The sequence below is a fragment of the Bufo gargarizans genome, chromosome 9 (genome assembly GCF_014858855.1).
Source record: "Bufo gargarizans isolate SCDJY-AF-19 chromosome 9, ASM1485885v1, whole genome shotgun sequence".
In the NCBI taxonomy this organism is placed as follows: Eukaryota; Metazoa; Chordata; class Amphibia; order Anura; family Bufonidae; genus Bufo; species Bufo gargarizans.
In genome coordinates this window covers 60,357,592-60,379,665 of record NC_058088.1, presented here as the reverse complement: position 1 = coordinate 60,379,665, position 22,074 = coordinate 60,357,592, and the positions used below count along the sequence as shown (strand labels likewise).

The window sequence follows — 22,074 nt, the reverse complement described above, 5'->3', positions numbered from 1 at the left end:
CACCAGATGTGACCTTGTATGGTGGATGGCTCGCTCCAGATACACTTGCAGTCAGCTTTTTGCCTGCTGTGCACTATGAGTTCTGCCTACTTCTCCTCCTTCTACCCCCTGTCTGCTGCTCTGTCTCTCCCTCTGAACTCCCCTCCTCTTCCTATCTTGTGGGCACCCACGTGACATCTATCGACACGTCATCATCGTCACCTTCACCACCACTGACATTAGAGATCTCAGAGTAGGCAGCAACAGTGGGGACCACCCTCCTTGGGCTGATCTGGGTACTGTCGTCATACCGCAAGGTGGCGGCCATTGCTACCACCTCTTCCTGATACGATGCCAAGAATGGCTGCGCATCGGTAAGGTCTGGGAATGGATAGGAAAATAATTCCTCTGACTCGAGTGGAGGGGCTATGGTGGTGGTGGTGGTAGTGGTGTATTTGGGTGTGCACACAGCAGAGAGTGAGGAGGGTGCAGATATAGAACCCCTTAATAAGTATTTTGTGGAAGCTGGTATATCAAACCCCTTAATCAATAGTTGGTGGAAGCCGGTGTATCGCAGGCCTCAAGCTATATTTGGTGGAAGCTGGTATGTCAATCCCCTCTATCAGTATTTTGTGGAAACAGGTATATAGAACCCCTTAATGAGTATTTGCCGGAAGCAGGTATATCAAACCACTTAATCAATATTTGGTGGAAGATGGTGTATCGCAGGCCTCAATCTATATTAGGTGGAAGCTGGTATATCGATCCCCTCTATCAGTATTTTGTGAAAACAGGTATATAGAACCCCTTAATGAGTATTTGCTGGAAGATGGTATAGCAAACCCCTTAATCAATATTTGGTTGAAGCCGGTGTATGGCAGTCCTTAATCAATATTTTGTGGAAGCTGGTGTATCACACTCCTCAATCAGTATTTTGTGGAAGCTGGTATATCGCACCCCTTATTCAGTTTTTGTTGGGCAACAGGTATATCACACCAGTTGCAATTAGCTATTCCAATAGCGTTTGTCCCTCTATCCAGCTGCGGTATCTCAGCAGAACCGCACACAACTGCTGCACAATACAAATGCACTATAATATATGTTTTATGTTAGAAGTTATATTATAGGTATATTACACCCCTCAATCATTTTTTTTTTTTTGGGGGGGGGGCAACAGGTATATCACACCAGTTGCAATTTGTTATTCCAATAGGGTTTGTCCCTCTATCTAGCTGTGGTATCTCAGCAGAACCGCACACAGTCTGTCCCTGCTCCACACAGCAACCTCTCTCGCTGTCCTGTCCCACCTGATGGATGTGTCATGGGTCAAAGTTCGGCACAATGCAAAATAATATGGCACCGGCGGACATCGCCAAATGTTTGCATGTTCGGCGAACCGCGAACGAGCAAAGTTCGCAGCAAAACAACCTGCGGGCCAACCGCAAGGCCATCTCTAGTGACCTCCATAATTTTTAAATTGAAGAAGTTTGATACAACCATGACTCTTCCTAAAGCTGGCCAACCCTACCAAACCAAGTAATCAGCAGAGATGGGTCTTGGTAAGAGAGGTAACTAAGAAACCAATGGTCGCTCTGGATGAGCTCCAAAGATCCTGAAAAAACTTCCAGAAGGTCAACCATCATGGGCTTTATGGGAGAGTGGCCATAAAGAAGCCTCTCCTCAGTAAAAGGCCCATGAAAGCCCATCTGGAGAAATGCACCTAAAGGACTTTTTTGTGAAAAACAAAATGCTCTGGCCTAAATTCTACATGGTATATTTCGAAAAAAAGATGCACTACTCATTACCTGCCTAAAACCATCCATACAACACAGCATGGTAGTGGAACCATCTTGCTGTGGGTTGTTTTTGAGCAACTGGGACAGATAGACTGGTCAGGTTTGAGGGAAAGCTGATTAGAGGAAAGTACAGAGATATTTATAATGAAAACCTGATCCAGGGTGCTCTGGACCTCAGACTGGGTCAAAGGTTCACCTTCTAACAATTCAATGATGCTATGCACAAAGCCAACACAACATAGTGGTGACTTGGGGAATACCCTGTCAATGTCCTTGAGTGGCCCAGCCAGAGACTTGACTTGAACCCAACGGAATATCCTGAATATCCCAATTGAACACAGGCAGTACACATCCAGCCTGACAGAGCTTAAGAGTAGAGTTGAGCGAACACCTGGATGTTCGGGTTCGAGAAGTTCGGCCGAACTTCCCGAAAATGTTCGGGTTCGGGATCCGAACCCGATCCGAACTTCGTCCCGAACCCGAACCCCATTGAAGTCAATGGGGACCCGAACTTTTCGGCACTAAAAAGGCTGTAAAACAGCCCAGGAAAGGGCTAGAGGGCTGCAAAAGGCAGCAACATGTAGGCAAATCCCCTGCAAACAAATGTGGATAGGGAAATGAATTAAAATAAAAATTAAATAAATAAAAATTAACCAAAATAGATTGGAGAGAGGTCCCATAGCAGAGAATCTGGCTTCCCGTCACCCACCACTGGAACAGTCCATTCTCAGATATTTAGGCCCCGGAACCCAGGCAGAGGAGAGAGGTCCCGTAACAGAGAATCTGGCTTCATGTCAGCAGAGAATTAGTCTGCATGTCATAGCAGAGAATCAGGCTTCACGTCACCCAACATTGGAACAGTCCATTGGCATATATTTAGGCCCAGCACCCAGGCAGAGGAGAGAGGTCCCGTAACAGACAATCTGGCTTCATGTCAGCAGAGAATCAGTCTTCATGTCATAGCAGAGAATCAGGCTTCACGTCACCCACCACTGTAAGAGTCCATTTTCATAAATTTAGGCCCAGCACCCAGGCAGAGGAGAGAGGTCCCGTAACAGAGGATCTGGCTTCATGTCAGCAGAGAATTAGTCTGCATGTCATAGCAGAGAATGAGGCTTCACGTCACCCACCACTGCAACAGTCCATTGGCATATATTTAGGCCCAGCACACAGGCAGAGGAGAGAGGTCCCGTAACAGACAATCTGGCTTCATGTCAGCAGAGAATTAGTCTGCATATCATAGCAGAGAATGAGGCTTCACGTCAGCCACCACTGCAACAGTCCATTGGCATATATTTAGGCCCAGCACACAGGCAGAGGAGAGAGGTCCCGTAACAGACAATCTGGCTTCATGTCAGTAGAGAATCAGTCTGCATGTCATAGCAGAGAATCAGGCTTCACGTCACCCACCACTGCAACAGTCCATTGTCATAAATTTAGGCCCAGCACCCAGGCAGAGGAGAGAGGTCCCGTAACAGACAATCTGGCTTCATGTCAGCAGAGAATTAGTCTGCATGTCATAGCAGAGAATGAGGCTTCATGTCACCCACCACTGTAAGAGTCCATTTTCATAAGTTTAGGCCCAGCACCCAGGCAGAGGAGAGAGGTCCCGTAACAGAGGATCTGGCTTCATGTCAGCAGAGAATCAGTCTTCATGTCATAGCAGAGAATCAGGCTTCACGTCAGCCACCACTGTAAGAGTCCATTTTCATAAGTTTAGGCCCAGCACCCAGGCAGAGGAGAGAGGTCCCGTAACAGACAATCTGGCTTCATGTCAGCAGAGAATTAGTCTGCATGTCATAGCAGAGAATGAGGCTTCACGTCACCCACCACTGCAACAGTCCATTGGCATATATTTAGGCCCAGCACCCAGGCAGAGGAGAGAGGTCCCGTAACAGACAATCTGGCTTCATGTCAGCAGAGAATCAGTCTGCATGTCATAGCAGAGAATGAGGCTTCACGTCAGCCACCACTGCAACAGTCCATTGGCATATATTTAGGCCAAGCACTCAGGCAGAGGAGAGAGGTCCCGTAACAGAGAATCTGGCTTCATGTCAGCAGAGAATTAGTCTGCATGTCATAGCAGAGAATCAGGCTTCACGTCAGCCACCACTGCAACAGTCCATTGGCATATATTTAGGCCCAGCACACAGGCAGAGGAGAGAGGTCCCGTAACAGACAATCTGGCTTCATGTCAGTAGAGAATCAGTCTGCATGTCATAGCAGAGAATCAGGCTTCACGTCACCCACCACTGCAACAGTCCATTGTCATAAATTTAGGCCCAGCACCCAGGCAGAGGAGAGAGGTCCCGTAACAGACAATCTGGCTTCATGTCAGCAGAGAATTAGTCTGCATGTCATAGCAGAGAATGAGGCTTCACGTCACCCACCACTGTAAGAGTCCATTTTCATAAGTTTAGGCCCAGCACCCAGGCAGAGGAGAGAGGTCCCGTAACAGAGGATCTGGCTTCATGTCAGCAGAGAATCAGTCTTCATGTCATAGCAGAGAATCAGGCTTCACGTCAGCCACCACTGTAAGAGTCCATTTTCATAAGTTTAGGCCCAGCACCCAGGCAGAGGAGAGAGGTCCCGTAACAGACAATCTGGCTTCATGTCAGCAGAGAATTAGTCTGCATGTCATAGCAGAGAATGAGGCTTCACGTCACCCACCACTGCAACAGTCCATTGTCATAAATTTAGGCCCAGCACCCAGGCAGAGGAGAGAGGTCCCGTAACAGAGGATCTGGCTTCATGTCAGCAGAGAATTAGTCTGCATGTCATAGCAGAGAATGAGGCTTCACGTCAGCCACCACTGCAACAGTCCATTGGCATATATTTAGGCCCAGCACACAGGCAGAGGAGAGAGGTCCCGTAACAGACAATCTGGCTTCATGTCAGCAGAGAATCAGTCTGCATGTCATAGCAGAGAATCAGGCTTCACGTCACCCACCACTGCAACAGTCCATTGTCATAAATTTAGGCCCAGCACCCAGGCAGAGGAGAGAGGTCCCGTAACAGACAATCTGGCTTCATGTCAGCAGAGAATTAGTCTGCATGTCTTAGCAGAGAATGAGGCTTCACGTCACCCACCACTGTAAGAGTCCATTTTCATAAGTTTAGGCCCAGCACCCAGGCAGAGGAGAGAGGTCCCGTAACAGAGGATCTGGCTTCATGTCAGCAGAGAATCAGTCTTCATGTCATAGCAGAGAATCAGGCTTAACGTCAGCCACCACTGTAAGAGTCCATTTTCATAAGTTTAGGCCCAGCACCCAGGCAGAGGAGAGAGGTCCCGTAACAGACAATCTGGCTTCATGTCAGCAGAGAATTAGTCTGCATGTCATAGCAGAGAATGAGGCTTCACGTCACCCACCACTGCAACAGTCCATTGGCATATATTTAGGCCCAGCACCCAGGCAGAGGAGAGAGGTCCCGTAACAGACAATCTGGCTTCATGTCAGCAGAGAATCAGTCTGCATGTCATAGCAGAGAATGAGGCTTCACGTCAGCCACCACTGCAACAGTCCATTGGCATATATTTAGGCCCAGCACACAGGCAGAGGAGAGAGGTCCCGTAACAGACAATCTGGCTTCATGTCAGCAGAGAATTAGTCTGCATATCATAGCAGAGAATGAGGCTTCACGTCAGCCACCACTGCAACAGTCCATTGGCATATATTTAGGCCCAGCACACAGGCAGAGGAGAGAGGTCCCGTAACAGACAGTCTGGCTTCATGTCAGTAGAGAATCAGTCTGCATGTCATAGCAGAGAATCAGGCTTCACGTCACCCACCACTGCAACAGTCCATTGTCATAAATTTAGGCCCAGCACCCAGGCAGAGGAGAGAGGTCCCGTAACAGACAATCTGGCTTCATGTCAGCAGAGAATTAGTCTGCATGTCATAGCAGAGAATGAGGCTTCATGTCACCCACCACTGTAAGAGTCCATTTTCATAAGTTTAGGCCCAGCACCCAGGCAGAGGAGAGAGGTCCCGTAACAGAGGATCTGGCTTCATGTCAGCAGAGAATCAGTCTTCATGTCATAGCAGAGAATCAGGCTTCACGTCAGCCACCACTGTAAGAGTCCATTTTCATAAGTTTAGGCCCAGCACCCAGGCAGAGGAGAGAGGTCCCGTAACAGACAATCTGGCTTCATGTCAGCAGAGAATTAGTCTGCATGTCATAGCAGAGAATGAGGCTTCACGTCACCCACCACTGCAACAGTCCATTGGCATATATTTAGGCCCAGCACCCAGGCAGAGGAGAGAGGTCCCGTAACAGACAATCTGGCTTCATGTCAGCAGAGAATCAGTCTGCATGTCATAGCAGAGAATGAGGCTTCACGTCAGCCACCACTGCAACAGTCCATTGGCATATATTTAGGCCCAGCACACAGGCAGAGGAGAGAGGTCCCGTAACAGACAATCTGGCTTCATGTCAGCAGAGAATTAGTCTGCATGTCATAGCAGAGAATCAGGCTTCACGTCAGCCACCACTGCAACAGTCCATTGGCATATATTTAGGCCCAGCACACAGGCAGAGGAGAGAGGTCCCGTAACAGACAATCTGGCTTCATGTCAGTAGAGAATCAGTCTGCATGTCATAGCAGAGAATCAGGCTTCACGTCACCCACCACTGCAACAGTCCATTGTCATAAATTTAGGCCCAGCACCCAGGCAGAGGAGAGAGGTCCCGTAACAGAGGATCTGACTTCATGTCAGCAGAGAATTAGTCTGCATGTCATAGCAGAGAATGAGGCTTCACGTCGGCCACCACTGCAACAGTCCATTGGCATATATTTAGGCCCAGCACCCAGGCAGAGGAGAGAGGTCCCGTAACAGACAATCTGGCTTCATGTCAGCAGAGAATCAGTCTTCATAACATAGCAGAGAATCAGGCTTCACGTCACCCACCACTGTAAGAGTCCATTTTCATAAATTTAGGCCCAGCACCCAGGCAGAGGAGAGAGGTCCCGTAACAGAGGATCTGGCTTCATGTCAGCAGAGAATCATTCTGCATGTCATAGCAGAGAATTGCATGATTTTCCTATCTTATGACGTAAAGTCATGATTTTATTAAAGACACGGAGGCGAGTATTGCTATCTCTTTCTTTACTAAAATCGTATAGCAGCAAAAAATGAACAAATCAATCAAAGTGGAAACCATGGCAACTGACTCCTCCCCACTGTGCCAGTATAACAGTCCTAGTCACTGTCGACTCCTCCTCTTTCTTTGATGGTGATAGTCCACTGGAAAAACTGAACCTGATGATTAAAGTCCATAGAAACTGAAGATCAATCAACTCTTTAACCGAAGAATAGAAACTGGGAACTGAAACGATAGCAGCAGCTGGAAAGCAGTAAATTCATCCTATGAAAAGAAAAAGAGACAAAAGGTAGAAAAACTTCTAAATGAAGGTAACAATCATCAGTTACGCATTGCAGTATACATATAGTACTGTAACTGTCAGATGTAGATATAATATAAAAAACCACAGTTATTCAAATCCCAAAACCTCAGGGGGGGAAATAGGGCGGGCAATACTCGCCTCCGTGTCTTTAATAAAATCATGACTTTACGTCATAAGATAGGAAAATCATGCAATTTTATTACATGACACGGAGGCTCCTATTGCGAGTTCAAAGCTGACTTACCACAGAAGAAAAAACATGAACCGGAGGCCGGAAATAGAATTCACGAAAGGTAGAAACTCGTGACCAATCCGCTAATTTCATAATGTCCTCCAAACGGGCGCCTGCCATAGTCATTGAGGTTGCTGAAGCCCCTCTAGAGGAATGTGCGGTGAAAATTTCCGTATTCACACCTGCCAAGGACATAACCCACTTCACCCAGCGGGCTAGAGTGATTGTTGATACCGGTCCAAAAGGGCGACGGTATGATAGAAAAAGCTGAGGACAATTAGGTGAGCGAAAAGGGAGAGTACGTACCTCATATTCCCGAAGGCAGGTCACTGGGCAGAGGGCAGGGGAGTCTGGAAAACATGGATAAGAAACGGACCTGATACTAGTCTTGGTGCGTCGTGTGATGTTGAATACAACCCCATTTGGAGTGAAGGATCTAGCGTCGTAATCTAAAGCGCGGACGTCGGATACCCTCTTGCAGGAGATCAAACAAAACAAGGAAACCAGCTTAGCCGAAAGCTGGCGAAGGGTAAGGTCCGTATTAGAAGGCCAGGAGGAAAAAAGGGACAGAACAGAAGAGACATCCCACGTAGAGGAAAAACGAGGTCTGGGCGGACGGGAAAGACGGGCACCTCTAAGAAGACGGCAAATCAGGGGATGCTGACCCGCCGGGCAGCCCCCAAACCCGTGGTGAAAAGCGGAAATAGCCGAGCGGTATAAGTTGATGGTACGGTAAGCTTTACCGTCCTCAAAAAGCGAAGTAAGAAATTGAAGAACGTCTGTTACAGGGGCTGAAACGGGATCCAGGTGCCTAGCCAGGCACCAATCAGACCACGATCTCCAGGCTGACCGATAAGACCGTCTGGTCCCCGGAGCCCATGCCTCGTCCAATAGGCGTCTAGCTGAGTCCGAAATTCCAGCGATGTTCCAGGGTTCCCTGAAATTCTGCACGCCAGAAGTTGGAGGGAGCCTTCGAGGATAAGAGGATGTCCGAGACCCGAAGGATCTAACAAGAGGTCCGGGAAGATCGGAAGAAGTAGGGGACACTGAATTAAGCACTCCAGAAGTTGGGGAAACCACGACTGGGTGGTCCAAAACGGGACTATAAGAACAAGATCCGCTCCCTGAAGACGGGTTAGGGTTAAGACCCGTGGGATCAGAGCGAACGGAGGGAAGGCGTAGGAAATGTGACCTGTCCAATCTTGAAGGAAAGCATCTACCGCCTCTGCGTCTGGATCCGGACGCCAGCTGTAAAATCGTGGAAGTTGGGAGTTCAGGCGAGACGCAAAAAGGTCTAGATAGAACGGACCCCAACGGGATGAAATGGATGAGAAGACTGTGGTGTCTAATCTCCAATCGCTGGAGTCCGACAGAAAACGAGAGCTCCAGTCCGCATGGGTATTGTGTAGGCCCGGTATATATTCTGCCGACACCGTGATCTCCCTGGTAAGGCAGAAAGTCCAGAAATCCCGCGCTAGGTGGGATAGGGTTGTAGAATGTGTGCCTCCCATGGCATTGACATACCTGACTGCAGAGATGTTGTCCATCCGTAATCTGATGCAAGCCTTGGTCAGGTTGCTCGCGAAACTGCGAACTGCAAAAGAGCCCGCCAATAGTTCTAAGGCGTTTATGTGAAGGGTCGACTCCTCTACTGACCAACGACCTCCAGTAGACACACCGTTGCTGTAAGCTCCCCAGCCTAGAAGGCTGGCATCTGAGTCTATCGTGATGTCCGGACGGGGACGAAAAATCGCCTTCCCATTCCACACTTCCAGGTTGTGGATCCACCAAGACAACTCGTCTCTGGTGTCTTCGTCCAAGGTGATCAAATCCGCGTAGGATGCTCCCGATTGAAGGTGGGCAATCTTGAGCCTCTGCAAGGCCCGGTAATGTAGAGGAGCTGGGAACACTGCTTGGATGGACGAAGAGAGGAGGCCTATTATACGGGCCAGATGGCGTAGAGAGACTTGTGGAAGAGAGAGTGTATGAAGGAGCTCCTTGCGGATGGCTCGCACTTTGGAAGGAGGGAGACTGAGGGTCTCCGTGGACGAATTGATGGTGAAGCCTAGAAACTCTATGGATTGAGCCGGAGTCAAAATCGATTTCTCCAGGTTGAGAAGAAAACCCAGTCGAGATAATAGGTCCATGGAACATTGCAGATGTGTAAGCAGGACGGAAGGGCACTGGGCCATGATGAGGATATCGTCTAGATAAATAATCAGACGAATCCCTTGACTGCGGAGACAGGAGATGACCGGCCGTAGAAGTTTGGTGAAACACCAGGGGGCCGAAGAAAGACCGAAAGGTAGACATGTGAATCTCCATATCTCTGAGCCCCAGAGAAAACGAAGAAGATCCCTGGACGACTCGGCTACCGGCACTGTCAGGTAGGCATCTTTCAGGTCTAGTTTGACCATCCAGTCGCCATGGAGTAGCAAGTCCCTGAGAAGGTGAATGCCCTCCATCTTGAAGTGCCGATATCGCACGAAAGCGTTTAGGGCCCGAAGGTTGATCACTGGGCGCATTTGACCTCCTTTTTTGGCCACCAGGAACATACTGCTTAGGATTCCCTCCGTGGATACGGGAGCTCGCTCTATGGCACCCTTCTGACGTAGCGCCGTCAGTTCCTGATGTAACAGCCTGCGCGTTGAGGATGGGAGGACTATAGGATGTGGGGGGGGAATTAGGATCTGCGAGCAAATCAGTTCTATGTGGAATCCCCGTACAGTAGAAAGAACCCATGGGTCGGTCGTGATGGTTGACCAGACATGGGAAAAAATACGGAGTCTGCCCCCTACCCAAGGGGTCAAAGAAGATGTTGGAAGTCGACTTACCGAAAGGGCGTCGGTTAGATGAACCCCTTGGTCCACGGGAACGCCAAGTTGATCCTCGGGTGGGGAAGAAGGCGGGTGGCTGTCGGAACTCTTGAGTGTAGTGACGATAGGGGAAGGAGCCTCGACCCGAACCACGGGTCTGGAAGGAAGGACGGCCGGACAGGCGGCCCCTGAAGCTGCCGGCCCTGTGAGAGACCCTACTCTGGAATACTCGTTTCATCGAGGTCTGGGCCTTGTCAAGGGCAGTGAAGGCTCCTACGAACCGGGACAGGTCCTTTATAAAGGAGTCCCCAAACAGTAATCCCTGGGCCTCTTTACCAGCCTCTGTGAGAGCTAAATTGGAGAGTTTTGGTTCTATTTTGAAAAGAATCGCCTTCCTTCTCTCAATGGATAGCGACGTATTAACGTTGCCTGTTATGCACACAGCCCGCTGAACCCATCCCCGGAGTTCCTCCGGATCCACCAGTGAATTCTGGGATTTGGCTGACTCAGCCATTTCAAAAATTTTTGTTAGTGGGCCCAAAAGGTCTAATAGTTTGTCCTGAACGGACTTTAATGCCGACTCTAAACCCTTCTTTGGGTTCCAGCCCGATTTTGCGAGGAATTGACACATTTTCGGGTCAACGATAGGTGTCTCGCATACTTTATTTTGAATTATGGGTCTGGGGCACTCCGCTTTCATTTTATTGCGCGCCTCCTTAGAAAGAGGCTGGCGCACTCGGGCTTCTAGGTACTTTGCCACATGTGAGGACGGGAGCCACTCTGCAGACCTTGGGTGGTGCAATGTATCGGGATCAAATAGGGGTTCACCCTCAGGATCTAAAATGGCTGAAGATTCTATAGGAATCTCCGTGGAAGCAGACCGTGGCGTGATAGATCTGGAGGATGGACCTGGAAGGTCCGAATCCAAAAGATCGTCCTCCTCCAAGTCCTCAAAATCAATAGAATTATACTGGGCCTCCTCATCTGAGTCGGGTTCAGAGCCCGAAACATAATCTTGTAGCGCTCTAGCGCTTTTCCACAGCCTCGCCTTTTCTGCCTGGCGGGCATAGGCTCTTTTGCGTGAACGGGGCACGCCATCTTGGGTGGCTTCAGTTCCACCAGTCTTAATGGTTCTGGAGGCGGGTAGTAAGGTCTCGGATGGATGGGACCTAGAAGTTTTGGAGGAGGAGGGGCCGGCCATAAGGGCTTCAGAAATTGAAGTGGATATGGCCGTGGACATAGACCCCATGGCAGCCTGGATAGCTGCAGTCACTGAACGCTGAATAGCTGAAGTTTGTGCCTCTACAGACATGGCAGCTTGTTCTTGTGCATCCGAGGGCACCTCTACCATTTCAGGGTTAGATTCACACCCACCCATATTCACTTTGGACATTGTATCCAAAACCGTGTATTATCAATAGAGCCTAATGTGGCTTAACAAAAACGGTCTAATATTAATAGGGCCTAATGTGGCTTATTAACAGAGGGCTAATAATAATAGGCTGATATTAATAGGGTTATAAGCAGTAAAATATAGCTCAATATTTAAGCAAAAAGCTCTAATTTCAATATCTCTAAGAGGCAGCAGATATGCTGAGGTGAACTGTAATGCTCCGGCAGCTCCTCTGAGGAGAATCGGCGCAAATCTCGCGAAATCCCGCGAGATCACGCTCGATTCAGAGCAGAGAGCGGGATGCGCGCGAAAAGACGTCTGAGGCGGGATGCGCGCGAAAAAGACGTCTGAGGTAAAATGGCGGCCGAAATCTCGCGAGATCTCGGCCGCCCAGCCGGAGCAGAAGCGGAGCGGTGCAGAGGTGGCGGTGGGTGACGGGAGAGTTATGGAGCGGCGAAATGGCCGCACAGGGAGTGGGGACGAACCCAGCAGCGCTACAGGTGGGAAATGAAGCCTAAAAGGGAAAGAGCAATAAGGCAAAAGGAAAAAGGGTGGGGAGGGAAAACACACCTCACCAGAATGAGGACTACAAGGCATAAATATATATATGACATATGCTTAATACTAATAATAAAAATAATAATACCAATAATAATAATAATACTAATACTAATAACGCTCAGCCCACAGACAATAAGACCACTGTACTTATCTGTGAGGAGAGCAGCAAAGAAAGAGGAGGAGTCGACAGTGACTAGGACTGTTATACTGGCACAGTGGGGAGGAGTCAGTTGCCATGGTTTCCACTTTGATTGATTTGTTCATTTTTTGCTGCTATACGATTTTAGTAAAGAAAGAGATAGCAATAGGAGCCTCCGTGTCATGTAATAAAATCAGGCTTCACGTCACCCAACATTGGAACAGTCCATTGGCATATATTTAGGCCCCGGCACCCAGACAGAGGAGAGGTTCATTCAACTTTGGGTAGCCTCGCAATATAATGGTAAAATGAAAATAAAAATAGGATTGAATGAGGAAGTGCCCTGGAGTCCAATAATATATGGTTAAGGGGAGGTAGTTAATGTCTAATCTGGACAAGGGACGCACAGATCCTGTGGGATCCATGCCTGGTTCATTTTTATGAACGTCAGCTTGTCCACATTGGCTGTAGACAGGCGGCTGCGTTTGTCTGTAATGACGCCCCCTGCCGTGCTGAATACACGTTCAGACAAAACGCTGGCCGCCGGGCAGGCCAGCACCTCCAAGGCATAAAAGGCTAGCTCTGGCCACGTGGACAATTTAGAGACCCAGAAGTTGAATGGGGCCGAACCATCAGTCAGTACGTGGAGGGGTGTGCACATGTACTGTTCCACCATGTTAGTGAAATGTTGCCTCCTGCTAATACGTTGCGTATCAGGTGGTGGTGCAGTTAGCTGTGGCGTGTTGACAAAAGTTTTCCACATCTCTGCCATGCTAACCCTGCCCTCAAAGGAGCTGGCATTGACACAGCTGCCTTGGCGACCTCTTGCTCCTCCTCTGCCTTGGCCTTGGGCTTCCACTTGTTCCCCTGTGACATTTGGGAATGCTCTCAGTAGCGCGTCTACCAACGTGCGCTTGTACTCGCGCATCTTCCTATCACGCTCCAGTGCAGGAAGTAAGGTGGGCACATTGTCTTTGTAGCGTGGATCCAGCAGGGTGGCAACCCAGTAGTCCGCACAGGTTAAAATGTGGGCAACTCTGCTGTCATTGCGCAGGCACTGCAGCATGTAGTCGCTCATGTGTGCCAGGCTGCCCAGGGGTAAGGACAATCTGTCCTCTGTGGGAGGCGTATCGTCATCGTCCTGCCTTTCCCCCCAGCCACGCACCAGTGATGGACCCGAGCTGCGTTGGGTGCCACCCCGCTGTGACCATGCTTCATCCTCATCCTCCTCCACCTCCTCCTCATCCTCGTCCTCCTCGTCCTCTAGTAGTGGGCCCTGGCTGGCCACATTTGTACCTGGCCTCTGCTGTTGCCAAAAACCTCCCTCTGAGTCACTTCGAAGAGACTGGCCTGAAAGTGCTAAAAATGACCCCTCTTCCTCCTCCTCCTGGGCCACCTCCTCTTGCATCATCGCCCTAAGTGTTTTCTCAAGGAGACATAGAAGTGGTATTGTAACGCTGATAACGGCGTCATCGCCACTGGCCATGTTGGTGGAGTACTCGAAACAGCGCAACAGGGCACACAGGTCTCGCATGGAGGCCCAGTCATTGGTGGTGAAGTGGTGCTGTTCTGTAGTGCGACTGACCCGTGCGTGCTGCAGCTGAAACTCCACTATGGCCTGCTTCTGCTCGCACAGTCTGTCCAGCATGTGCAAGGTGGAGTTCCACCTGGTGGGCACGTCGCATATGAGGCGGTGAGCGGGAAGGCCGAAGTTACGCTGTAGCGCAGACAGGCGAGCAGCAGCAGGATGTGAACGCCGGAAGCGCGAACAGACGGCCCGCACTTTATGCAGCAGCTCTGACATGTCGGGGTAGTTGTGTATGAACTTCTGCACCACCAAATTCAGCACATGCGCCAAGCAAGGGATGTGCGTCAAATTGGCTAGTCTCAGAGCTGCAACGAGATTTCGCCCATTATCACACACCACCAGGCCGGGCTTGAGGCTCACCGGCAGCAACCACTCGTCGGTCTGTTGTTCTATACCCCGCCACAACTCCTGTGCGGTGTGGGGCCTGTCCCCCAAACATATGAGTTTCAGAATGGCCTGCTGACGTTTACCCCGGGCTGTGCTGAAGTTGGTGGTGAAGGTGTGTGGCTGACTGGATGAGCAGGTGGAAGAAGAGGAGGAGGAAGCCGAGAAGGAGGAGGTGGCAACAGGAGGCAAAGAATGTTGCCCTGCGATCCTTGGCGGCGGAAGGACGTGCGCCAAACAGCTCTCCGCCTGGGGCCCAGCTGCCACTACATTTACCCAGTGTGCAGTTAGGGAGATATAGCGTCCCTGGCCGTGCTTACTGGTCCACGTATCTGTGGTTAGGTGGACCTTGCTACAGATGGCGTTGCGCAGTGCACACTTGATTTTATCGGATACTTGGTTGTGCAGGGAAGGCACGGCTCTCTTGGAGAAGTAGTGGCGGCTGGGAACAACATACTGTGGGACAGCAAGCGACATGAGCTGTTTGAAGCTGTCTGTGTCCACCAGCCTAAATGACAGCATTTCATAGGCCAGTAGTTTAGAAATGCTGGCATTCAGGGCCAGGGATCGAGGGTGGCTAGGTGGAAATTTACGCTTTCTCTCAAATGTTTGTGAGATGGAGAGCTGAACGCTGCCGTGTGACATGGTTGAGACGCTTGGTGACGGAGGTGGTGGTGGTGGTGTTGGTGGTACATCCCCTGTTTGCTGGGCGGCAGGTGCCAACGTTCCTCCAGAGGCGGAGGAAGAGGCCGAGGCGGCAGCAGCAGAAGAGGCCGAGGCGGCAGCAGCAGAAGAGGTAGCAGGGGGAGCCTGAGTGACTTCCTTGGTTTTAAGGTGTTTACTCCACTGCAGTTCATGCTTTGCATGCAGGTGCCTGGTCATGCAGGTTGTGCTCAGGTTCAGAACGTTAATGCCTCGCTTCAGGCTCTGATGGCACAGCGTGCAAACCACTCGGGTCTTGTCGTCAGCACATTGTTTGAAGAAGTGCCATGCCAGGGAACTCCTTGAAGCTGCCTTTGGGGTGCTCGGTCCCAGATGGCGGCGGTCAGTAGCAGGCGGAGTCTCTTGGCGGCGGGTGTTCTGCTTTTGCCCACTGCTCCCTCTTTTGCTACGCTGTTGGCTCGGTCTCACCACTGCCTCTTCCTCCGAACTGTGAAAGTCAGTGGCACGACCTTCATTCCATGTGGGGTCTAGGACCTCATCGTCCCCTGCATCGTCTTCCACCCAGTCTTGATCCCTGACCTCCTGTTCAGTCTGCACACTGCAGAAAGACGCAGCAGTTGGCACCTGTGTTTCGTCATCATCAGAGACATGCTGAGGTGGTATTCCCATGTCCTCATCATCAGGAAACATAAGTGGTTGTGCGTCAGTGCATTCTATGTCTTTCACCGCTGGGGAAGGGCTAGGTGGATGCCCTTGGGAAACCCTGCCAGCGGAGTCTTCAAACAGCATAAGAGACTGCTGCATAACTTGAGGCTGAGACAGTTTCCCTGGTATGCATGGGGGTGATGTGACAGACTGATGGGGTTGGTTTTCAGGCGCCATCTGTGCGCTTTCTGCAGAAGACTGGGTGGGAGATAATGTGAACGTGCTGGATCCACTGTCGGCCACCCAATTGACTAATGCCTGTACCTGCTCAGGCCTTACCATCCTTAGAACGGCATTGGGCCCCACCATATATCGCTGTAAATTCTGGCGGCTACTGGGACCTGAGGTAGTTGGTACACTAGGACGTGTGGATGTGGCAGAACGGCCACGTCCTCTCCCAGCACCAGAGGGTCCACTAACATCACCACGACCATGTCCACGTCCGTGTCCCTTACTAGATGTTTTCCTCATTGTTATGGTTCACCACAACAACAAAAATATTATTTGGCCCAATGTATTGTATTCAAATTCAGCTGGATATAAATTTGAGGCCTAGTATTTAGGCGCTGGGTGACCGGTATGGATTTACTAACAGAATTGGACTTGGAAATGCACAGTAGCGTGTGTGTGAAGTTATTCTGAATGACCCTATGTGCACCTTGAATATTATATACCCTTTTAGGGATAGATTTCAAATAGCTCTGATATAGCAGAAACCACTACATTATGAAATTGCTAAATTGGGAATTGTATTTCAACCCAGAACAAAAAATGTGCTTTGACGGACACTAAATAACTTTCCCAGCCACAACAGGACAGCGGTAACGAGAGATTTAGCGGGATATAAATTTGAGGCCTAGTATTTAGGCGCTGGGTGACCGGTATGGATTTAGTGACAGAATTAGACTTGGAAATGCACAGTAGCGTGTGTGTGAAGTTATTCTGAATGACCCTATGTGCACCTTGAATATTATATACCCTTTTAGGGATAGATTTCAAATAGCTCTGATATAACAGGAACCACTAAATTATGAAATTGCTAAATTGGGAATTGTATTTCAACCCAGAACAAAAAATGTGCTTTGACGGACACTAAATAACTTTCTTAGCCACAACAGGACAGCGGTAACGAGAGATTTAGCGGGATATAAATTTGAGGCCAAGTATTTAGGCGCTGGCTGACCGGTATGGATTTACTAACAGAATTGGACTTGGAAATGCACAGTAGCGTGTGTGTGAAGTTATTCTGAATGACCCTATGTGCACCTTGAATATTATATACCCTTTTAGGGATAGATTTCAAATAGCTCTGATATAGCAGAAACCACTAAATTATGAAATTGCTAAATTGGGAATTGTATTTCAACCCAGAACAAAAAATGTGCTTTGACGGACACTAAATAACTTTCCCAGCCACAACAGGACAGCGGTAACGAGAGATTTAGCGGGATATAAATTTGAGGCCTAGTATTTAGGCGCTGGGTGACCGGTATGGATTTGGTGACAGAATTAGACTGGGATATGGCCAAAAAATAACCACACTATTGAGGGTTAAATGCACTTGGTGACGGGCGCAGCTTGCCCCTGATGTAGTATATGGCCAAAAAATGAACAGACTATTGCTGGTTAAATGCACTTGGTGTCACAGCTTGACCAACCACACTACTGAGGGTTAAATGCACTTGGTGACGGGCGCAGCTTGCCCCTGATGTAGTATATGGCCAAAAAATGAACAGACTATTGCTGGTTAAATGCACTTGGTGACGGGCGCAGCTTGCCCCTGATGTAGTATATGGCCAAAAAATGAACAGACTATTGCTGGTTAAATGCACTTGGTGTGATAGCTTGACCAACCACACTACTGAGGGTTAAATGCACTTGGTGACGGGCGCAGCTTGCCCCTGATGTAGTATATGGCCAAAAAATGAACAGACTATTGCTGGTTAAATGCACTTGGTGACGGGCGCAGCTTGCCCCTGATTTAGTATATGGCCAAAAAATGAACAGACTATTGCTGGTTAAATGCACTTGGTGTGATAGCTTGACCAACCACACTACTGAGGGTTAAATGCACTTGGTGACGGGCGCAGCTTGCCCCTGATTTAGTATATGGCCAAAAAATGAACAGACTATTGCTGGTTAAATGCACTTGGTGTGACAGCTTGACCAACCACACTACTGAGGGTTAAATGCACTTGGTGACGGGCGCAGCTTGCCCCTGATGTAGTATATGGCCAAAAAATGAACAGACTATTGCTGGTTAAATGCACTTGGTGTGACAGCTTCACCCTGATGTAGGCTTTAGCCAAAAAACAACCACACCATTGAGGGTTAAATGCACTTGGTGACAGGCGCAGCTTGCCCCTGATGTAGTATATGGCCAAAAAATGAACAGACTATTGCTGGTTAAATGCACTTGGTGTGACAGCTTGACCAACCACACTACTGAGGGTTAAATGCACTTGGTGACGGGCGCAGCTTGCCCCTGATGTAGTATATGGCCAAAAAATGAACAGACTATTGCTGGTTAAATGCACTTGGTGACGGGCGCAGCTTGCCCCTGATTTAGTATATGGCCAAAAAATGAACAGACTATTGCTGGTTAAATGCACTTGGTGTGACAGCTTCACCCTGATGTAGGCTTTAGCCAAAAAACAACCACACCATTGAGGGTTAAATGCACTTGGTGACAGACGCAGCTTGCCCCTGATGTAGTATATGGCCAAAAAATGAACAGACTATTGCTGGTTAAATGCACTTGGTGTGACAGCTTGACCAACCACACTACTGAGGGTTAAATGCACTTGGTGACGGGCGCAGCTTGCCCCTGATGTAGTATATGGCCAAAAAATGAACAGACTATTGCTGGTTAAATGCACTTGGTGTCACAGCTTGACCAACCACACTACTGAGGGTTAAATGCACTTGGTGACGGGCGCAGCTTGCCCCTGATGTAGTATATGGCCAAAAAATAAACAGACTATTGCTGGTTAAATGCACTTGGTGTGACAGCTTCACCCTGATGTAGGCTTTAGCCAAAAAACAACCACACCATTGAGGGTTAAATGCACTTGGTCGCAGCTTGTGCTGGCGCACCACAAGACACAAAATGGCCGCCGATCACCCCAGAAAAATGTGACTGACAAACGGTCTGGGCAGCCTAAAAACAGTGAGCAATTGAGGATCAGCAGCTCAATGATCCACAGCTGCAGATCGATCAATAATCAAGTCCTTTGGAGGAGTTAATCTGCCTAATCTCGCCCTACTGTCGCAGCCGCAACCTCTCCCTACGCTAATCAGAGCAGAGTGACGGGCGGCGCTATGTGACTCCAGCTTAAATAGAGGCTGGGTCACATGGTGCTCTGGCCAATCACAGCCATGCCAATAGTAGGCATGGCTGTGACGGCCTCTTGGGGCAAGTAGTATGACGCTTGTTGATTGGCTGCTTTGCAGCCTTTCAAAAAGCGCCAAGAAAGCGACGAACACCGAACCCGAACCCGGACTTTTACGAAAATGTCCGGGTTCGGGTCCGTGTCACGGACACCCCAAAATTCGGTACGAACCCGAACTATACAGTTCGAGTTCGCTCATCCCTACTTAAGAGTATCTGCAGAGAAAAATGGCATAAAATCCCCAAATTCAGGTGTGCAAATCTTGTGGCATCATACCCAAGAAGACTGGATGCTGTAATCGCTGCCAAAAGGGCTTCAACTAAGTCCTGAGTAAAGGGTCTGAATACTTGTGTCAATGCAATATTTAAGTTTTTCATTTTCAATAAATGAGATGTCAAACATTCTGCTCTGTTTTCACGTTGTTATAATGGGGTATTGAATTCAGATTGATGGGAGGAAAACTTGATTTAGTTGTTATTTTAGCACAAGACCCCAACATAAAATGTGAAAAAAGCGAGTGTCTGAAAACTTTCCAAATGCACTGTATAAGATCATATATACATATTGTGACACCAATGCAGAATTGGTGGTGAAAGGGAGGTATATTTCCCCAAGATTCCTCTCCTATGTGAAGTAGCAGGAGGAAGTCTCTCACCCTTCCACCACAATCCTGCATTGGTGTCACAATATATACAGCATATATATCACCTATTGAAAATACTCCTTTATGTATTCACTAACATGTCTTTTTAGGTAAGAGAATTTGCCCGGGCAAGAACTTGGCACTCATGGAGCTCTTCATTTATATCACAACACTATTGCAGAACTTCACCTTCAAGTCACCCTTGCCACCTGAAGAGATCTCAGTTGCTCCAGTTGCAATTGGACTTGGAAATATCCCTCCCAGCTTTGAGATAATATTCATACCCCGTACAGGTTCTCAAGCGTAATATAATAATGTCATAATTAGTACGGATATGTGCGATCATGTGATTTGGAAGACGTTCATGAGTGCAGGAATCAACTTGGTGACAGGGAAGAGTCAAAATATTCAAATTCTCACTTAAAAGCAGTCTGTCACCAAAATGTCATCTTGTGCGCTGCTTACATAGTGCTATAGCACAAATAAACTTGATGTAAATGGTACCTTTTTTATTTTCTTCCATTGTTCATAAACAGCAAAAATGTGGTTTTATTGATATGCAAATGAGGGCTCGCAAGTGCCCAGGGGTAGCGTTCGGCCAGTAAGTGCCCAGGCCGCTCTGCCTTCTCCGTGCATAACTTCTCCCTAACCCCTCGTCTGGCCCGCCCTGTAATCTCTACGTCATGCTGTTGAGTGGCAGAGATCCCGCTTGTGTGCAGTTCGCAGCTGGGCCCAGCGCCAGCTATCCCTAGCGGAATGCCGTTAGCTGGCACATGCGCACTGCTGGGAGCCAGGCTGATTCCCACAGTGGTCAGAACAGTGCACATGCCCAGGCCCGGTGGTTAACTGCTCAAGAACGGCATCTACAGGGATTACAGGGCGGGCCAGATGATGGGTTAGGGAGGAGTTATGCACGGAGAAGGCAGAGTGGCCTGGGCAGTTACTGTCCATCCAGTTCAGCCAATCAATTCTGATTCAATCAGGCAATCAGAATAACTCCCTGGATCAACGACCCCTCTCTAGTAACTATAGCCTGTAAAATTATTACACTCCAGAAATACATCCAGGCCCCTCTTGAATTCCTTTATTGCACTCACCATCACCACCTCCTCAGGCAGAGAGTTCCATAGTCTCACTGCTCTTACCGTAAAGAATCCTCTTCTATGTTTGTGTACAAACCTTCTTTCCTCCAGACGCAGAGGATGTCCCCTCGTCACAGTCACAGTCCTGGGGATGAATAGATGATGGGATAGATCTCTGTACTGACCCTTAATATTTATAAATAGTTAGAACTTCTCCCTTAGTCATCTTTTCTTATTAAGTGAATAACCCTAAATTTGATAATCTTCCTGGGTACTGTAGTTCACCCATTCCAATTATTACTTTAGTTGCCCTCCTCTGAACCCTCTCCAGCTCTGCTATGTCTGCGTTGTCCACCTGAGCCCCAAACTACACACATTATTCCACGTGTAGTCTGACTAGTGATTTGTAAAGTAGCAGGACTGTGTTCTCATCACGGGCATCTATTCCTCTTTCGATGTAAACCATTATCTTATTGGCCTTGGCAGCAGCTGCCTGGCACTGGTTTCTATAGTTTAGTTTGCTGTTTACTTTCTTCAGAGAGACCCAGGCTATTGCAGGCAATGAAAGGCTTCTCTGATCTCAGCATGGGGAAGCCGTTCTGGCCTCAGGAGTGAGCACTCCCTGGGAAAGCTGCCTCAGATGCTGTGAGCATCTGATGGGTCAAATGTCTGCAATTTACATTATCTCCAATGTCAGACATTAGTCCCGGGTGCCTACTATTTCACACAGTAACACTCCCTGGGAAACAGTGGCGTACATAGAGAAGTAAGGGCCCCATAGCAAGAATCAAACCAGGCCCCCACACAGGTTAGAAGAGTTTCTGCCTAAACTGTTTTCAATGACCCTTGGGCCATTTTTCCACTGCTTCATTTGTTAAAAGTTGTTCATTTAGAGGGTAGAGTCCTGACCGAGTTTTCACCTCCAGTAGAAGAGGAGATAACCCCAACTAACACTGTGCCCCGTCTTGTCCTGGGCCCCATAGCAGTCACATGGTCTGTCGCTATGTTAGTTACGCCCCTGCTGGGAGAGCTGCCTCAGATGCTGTGGACATCTGAGGGGTTAAATGTCTACAATCGGCATTATCACCAATCGCAGACGTAAAACAGCAGGTACCTGGTGGCTATGGGACTCTCTCTGCTCACCCCACCTGCAAAGAGATGACATCCACTGTTTATGCTGTTATTGTACATGTTGTCATTGACAGGTTTAAATAAGGGGCTAAATAAGGGAAGGTAAAAGGTATTATAAAATATTTGATCAATTAGAAGGGTGAGAGAGAGTAGATTTCCTTGG

The 22,074-nt window shown here is 48.7% G+C and overlaps 1 protein-coding gene across 1 annotated transcript in view; it reads left to right on the top strand.

The window, feature by feature from the left end:
• LOC122946238 (cytochrome P450 2F2-like) overlaps window positions 1-20,709 on the top strand; it is a 99,195-nt gene extending 78,486 nt beyond the window's left edge. Inside the window, exon 10 of the mRNA XM_044305701.1 lies at window positions 19,809-20,709. Within this exon, the coding sequence (XP_044161636.1) occupies window positions 19,809-20,005 (197 nt within the window). The 3' untranslated portion in view covers window positions 20,006-20,709. The remainder of the gene's footprint in view (window positions 1-19,808) is intronic.
• The last annotated feature ends 1,365 nt before the right edge of the window (window positions 20,710-22,074 follow it).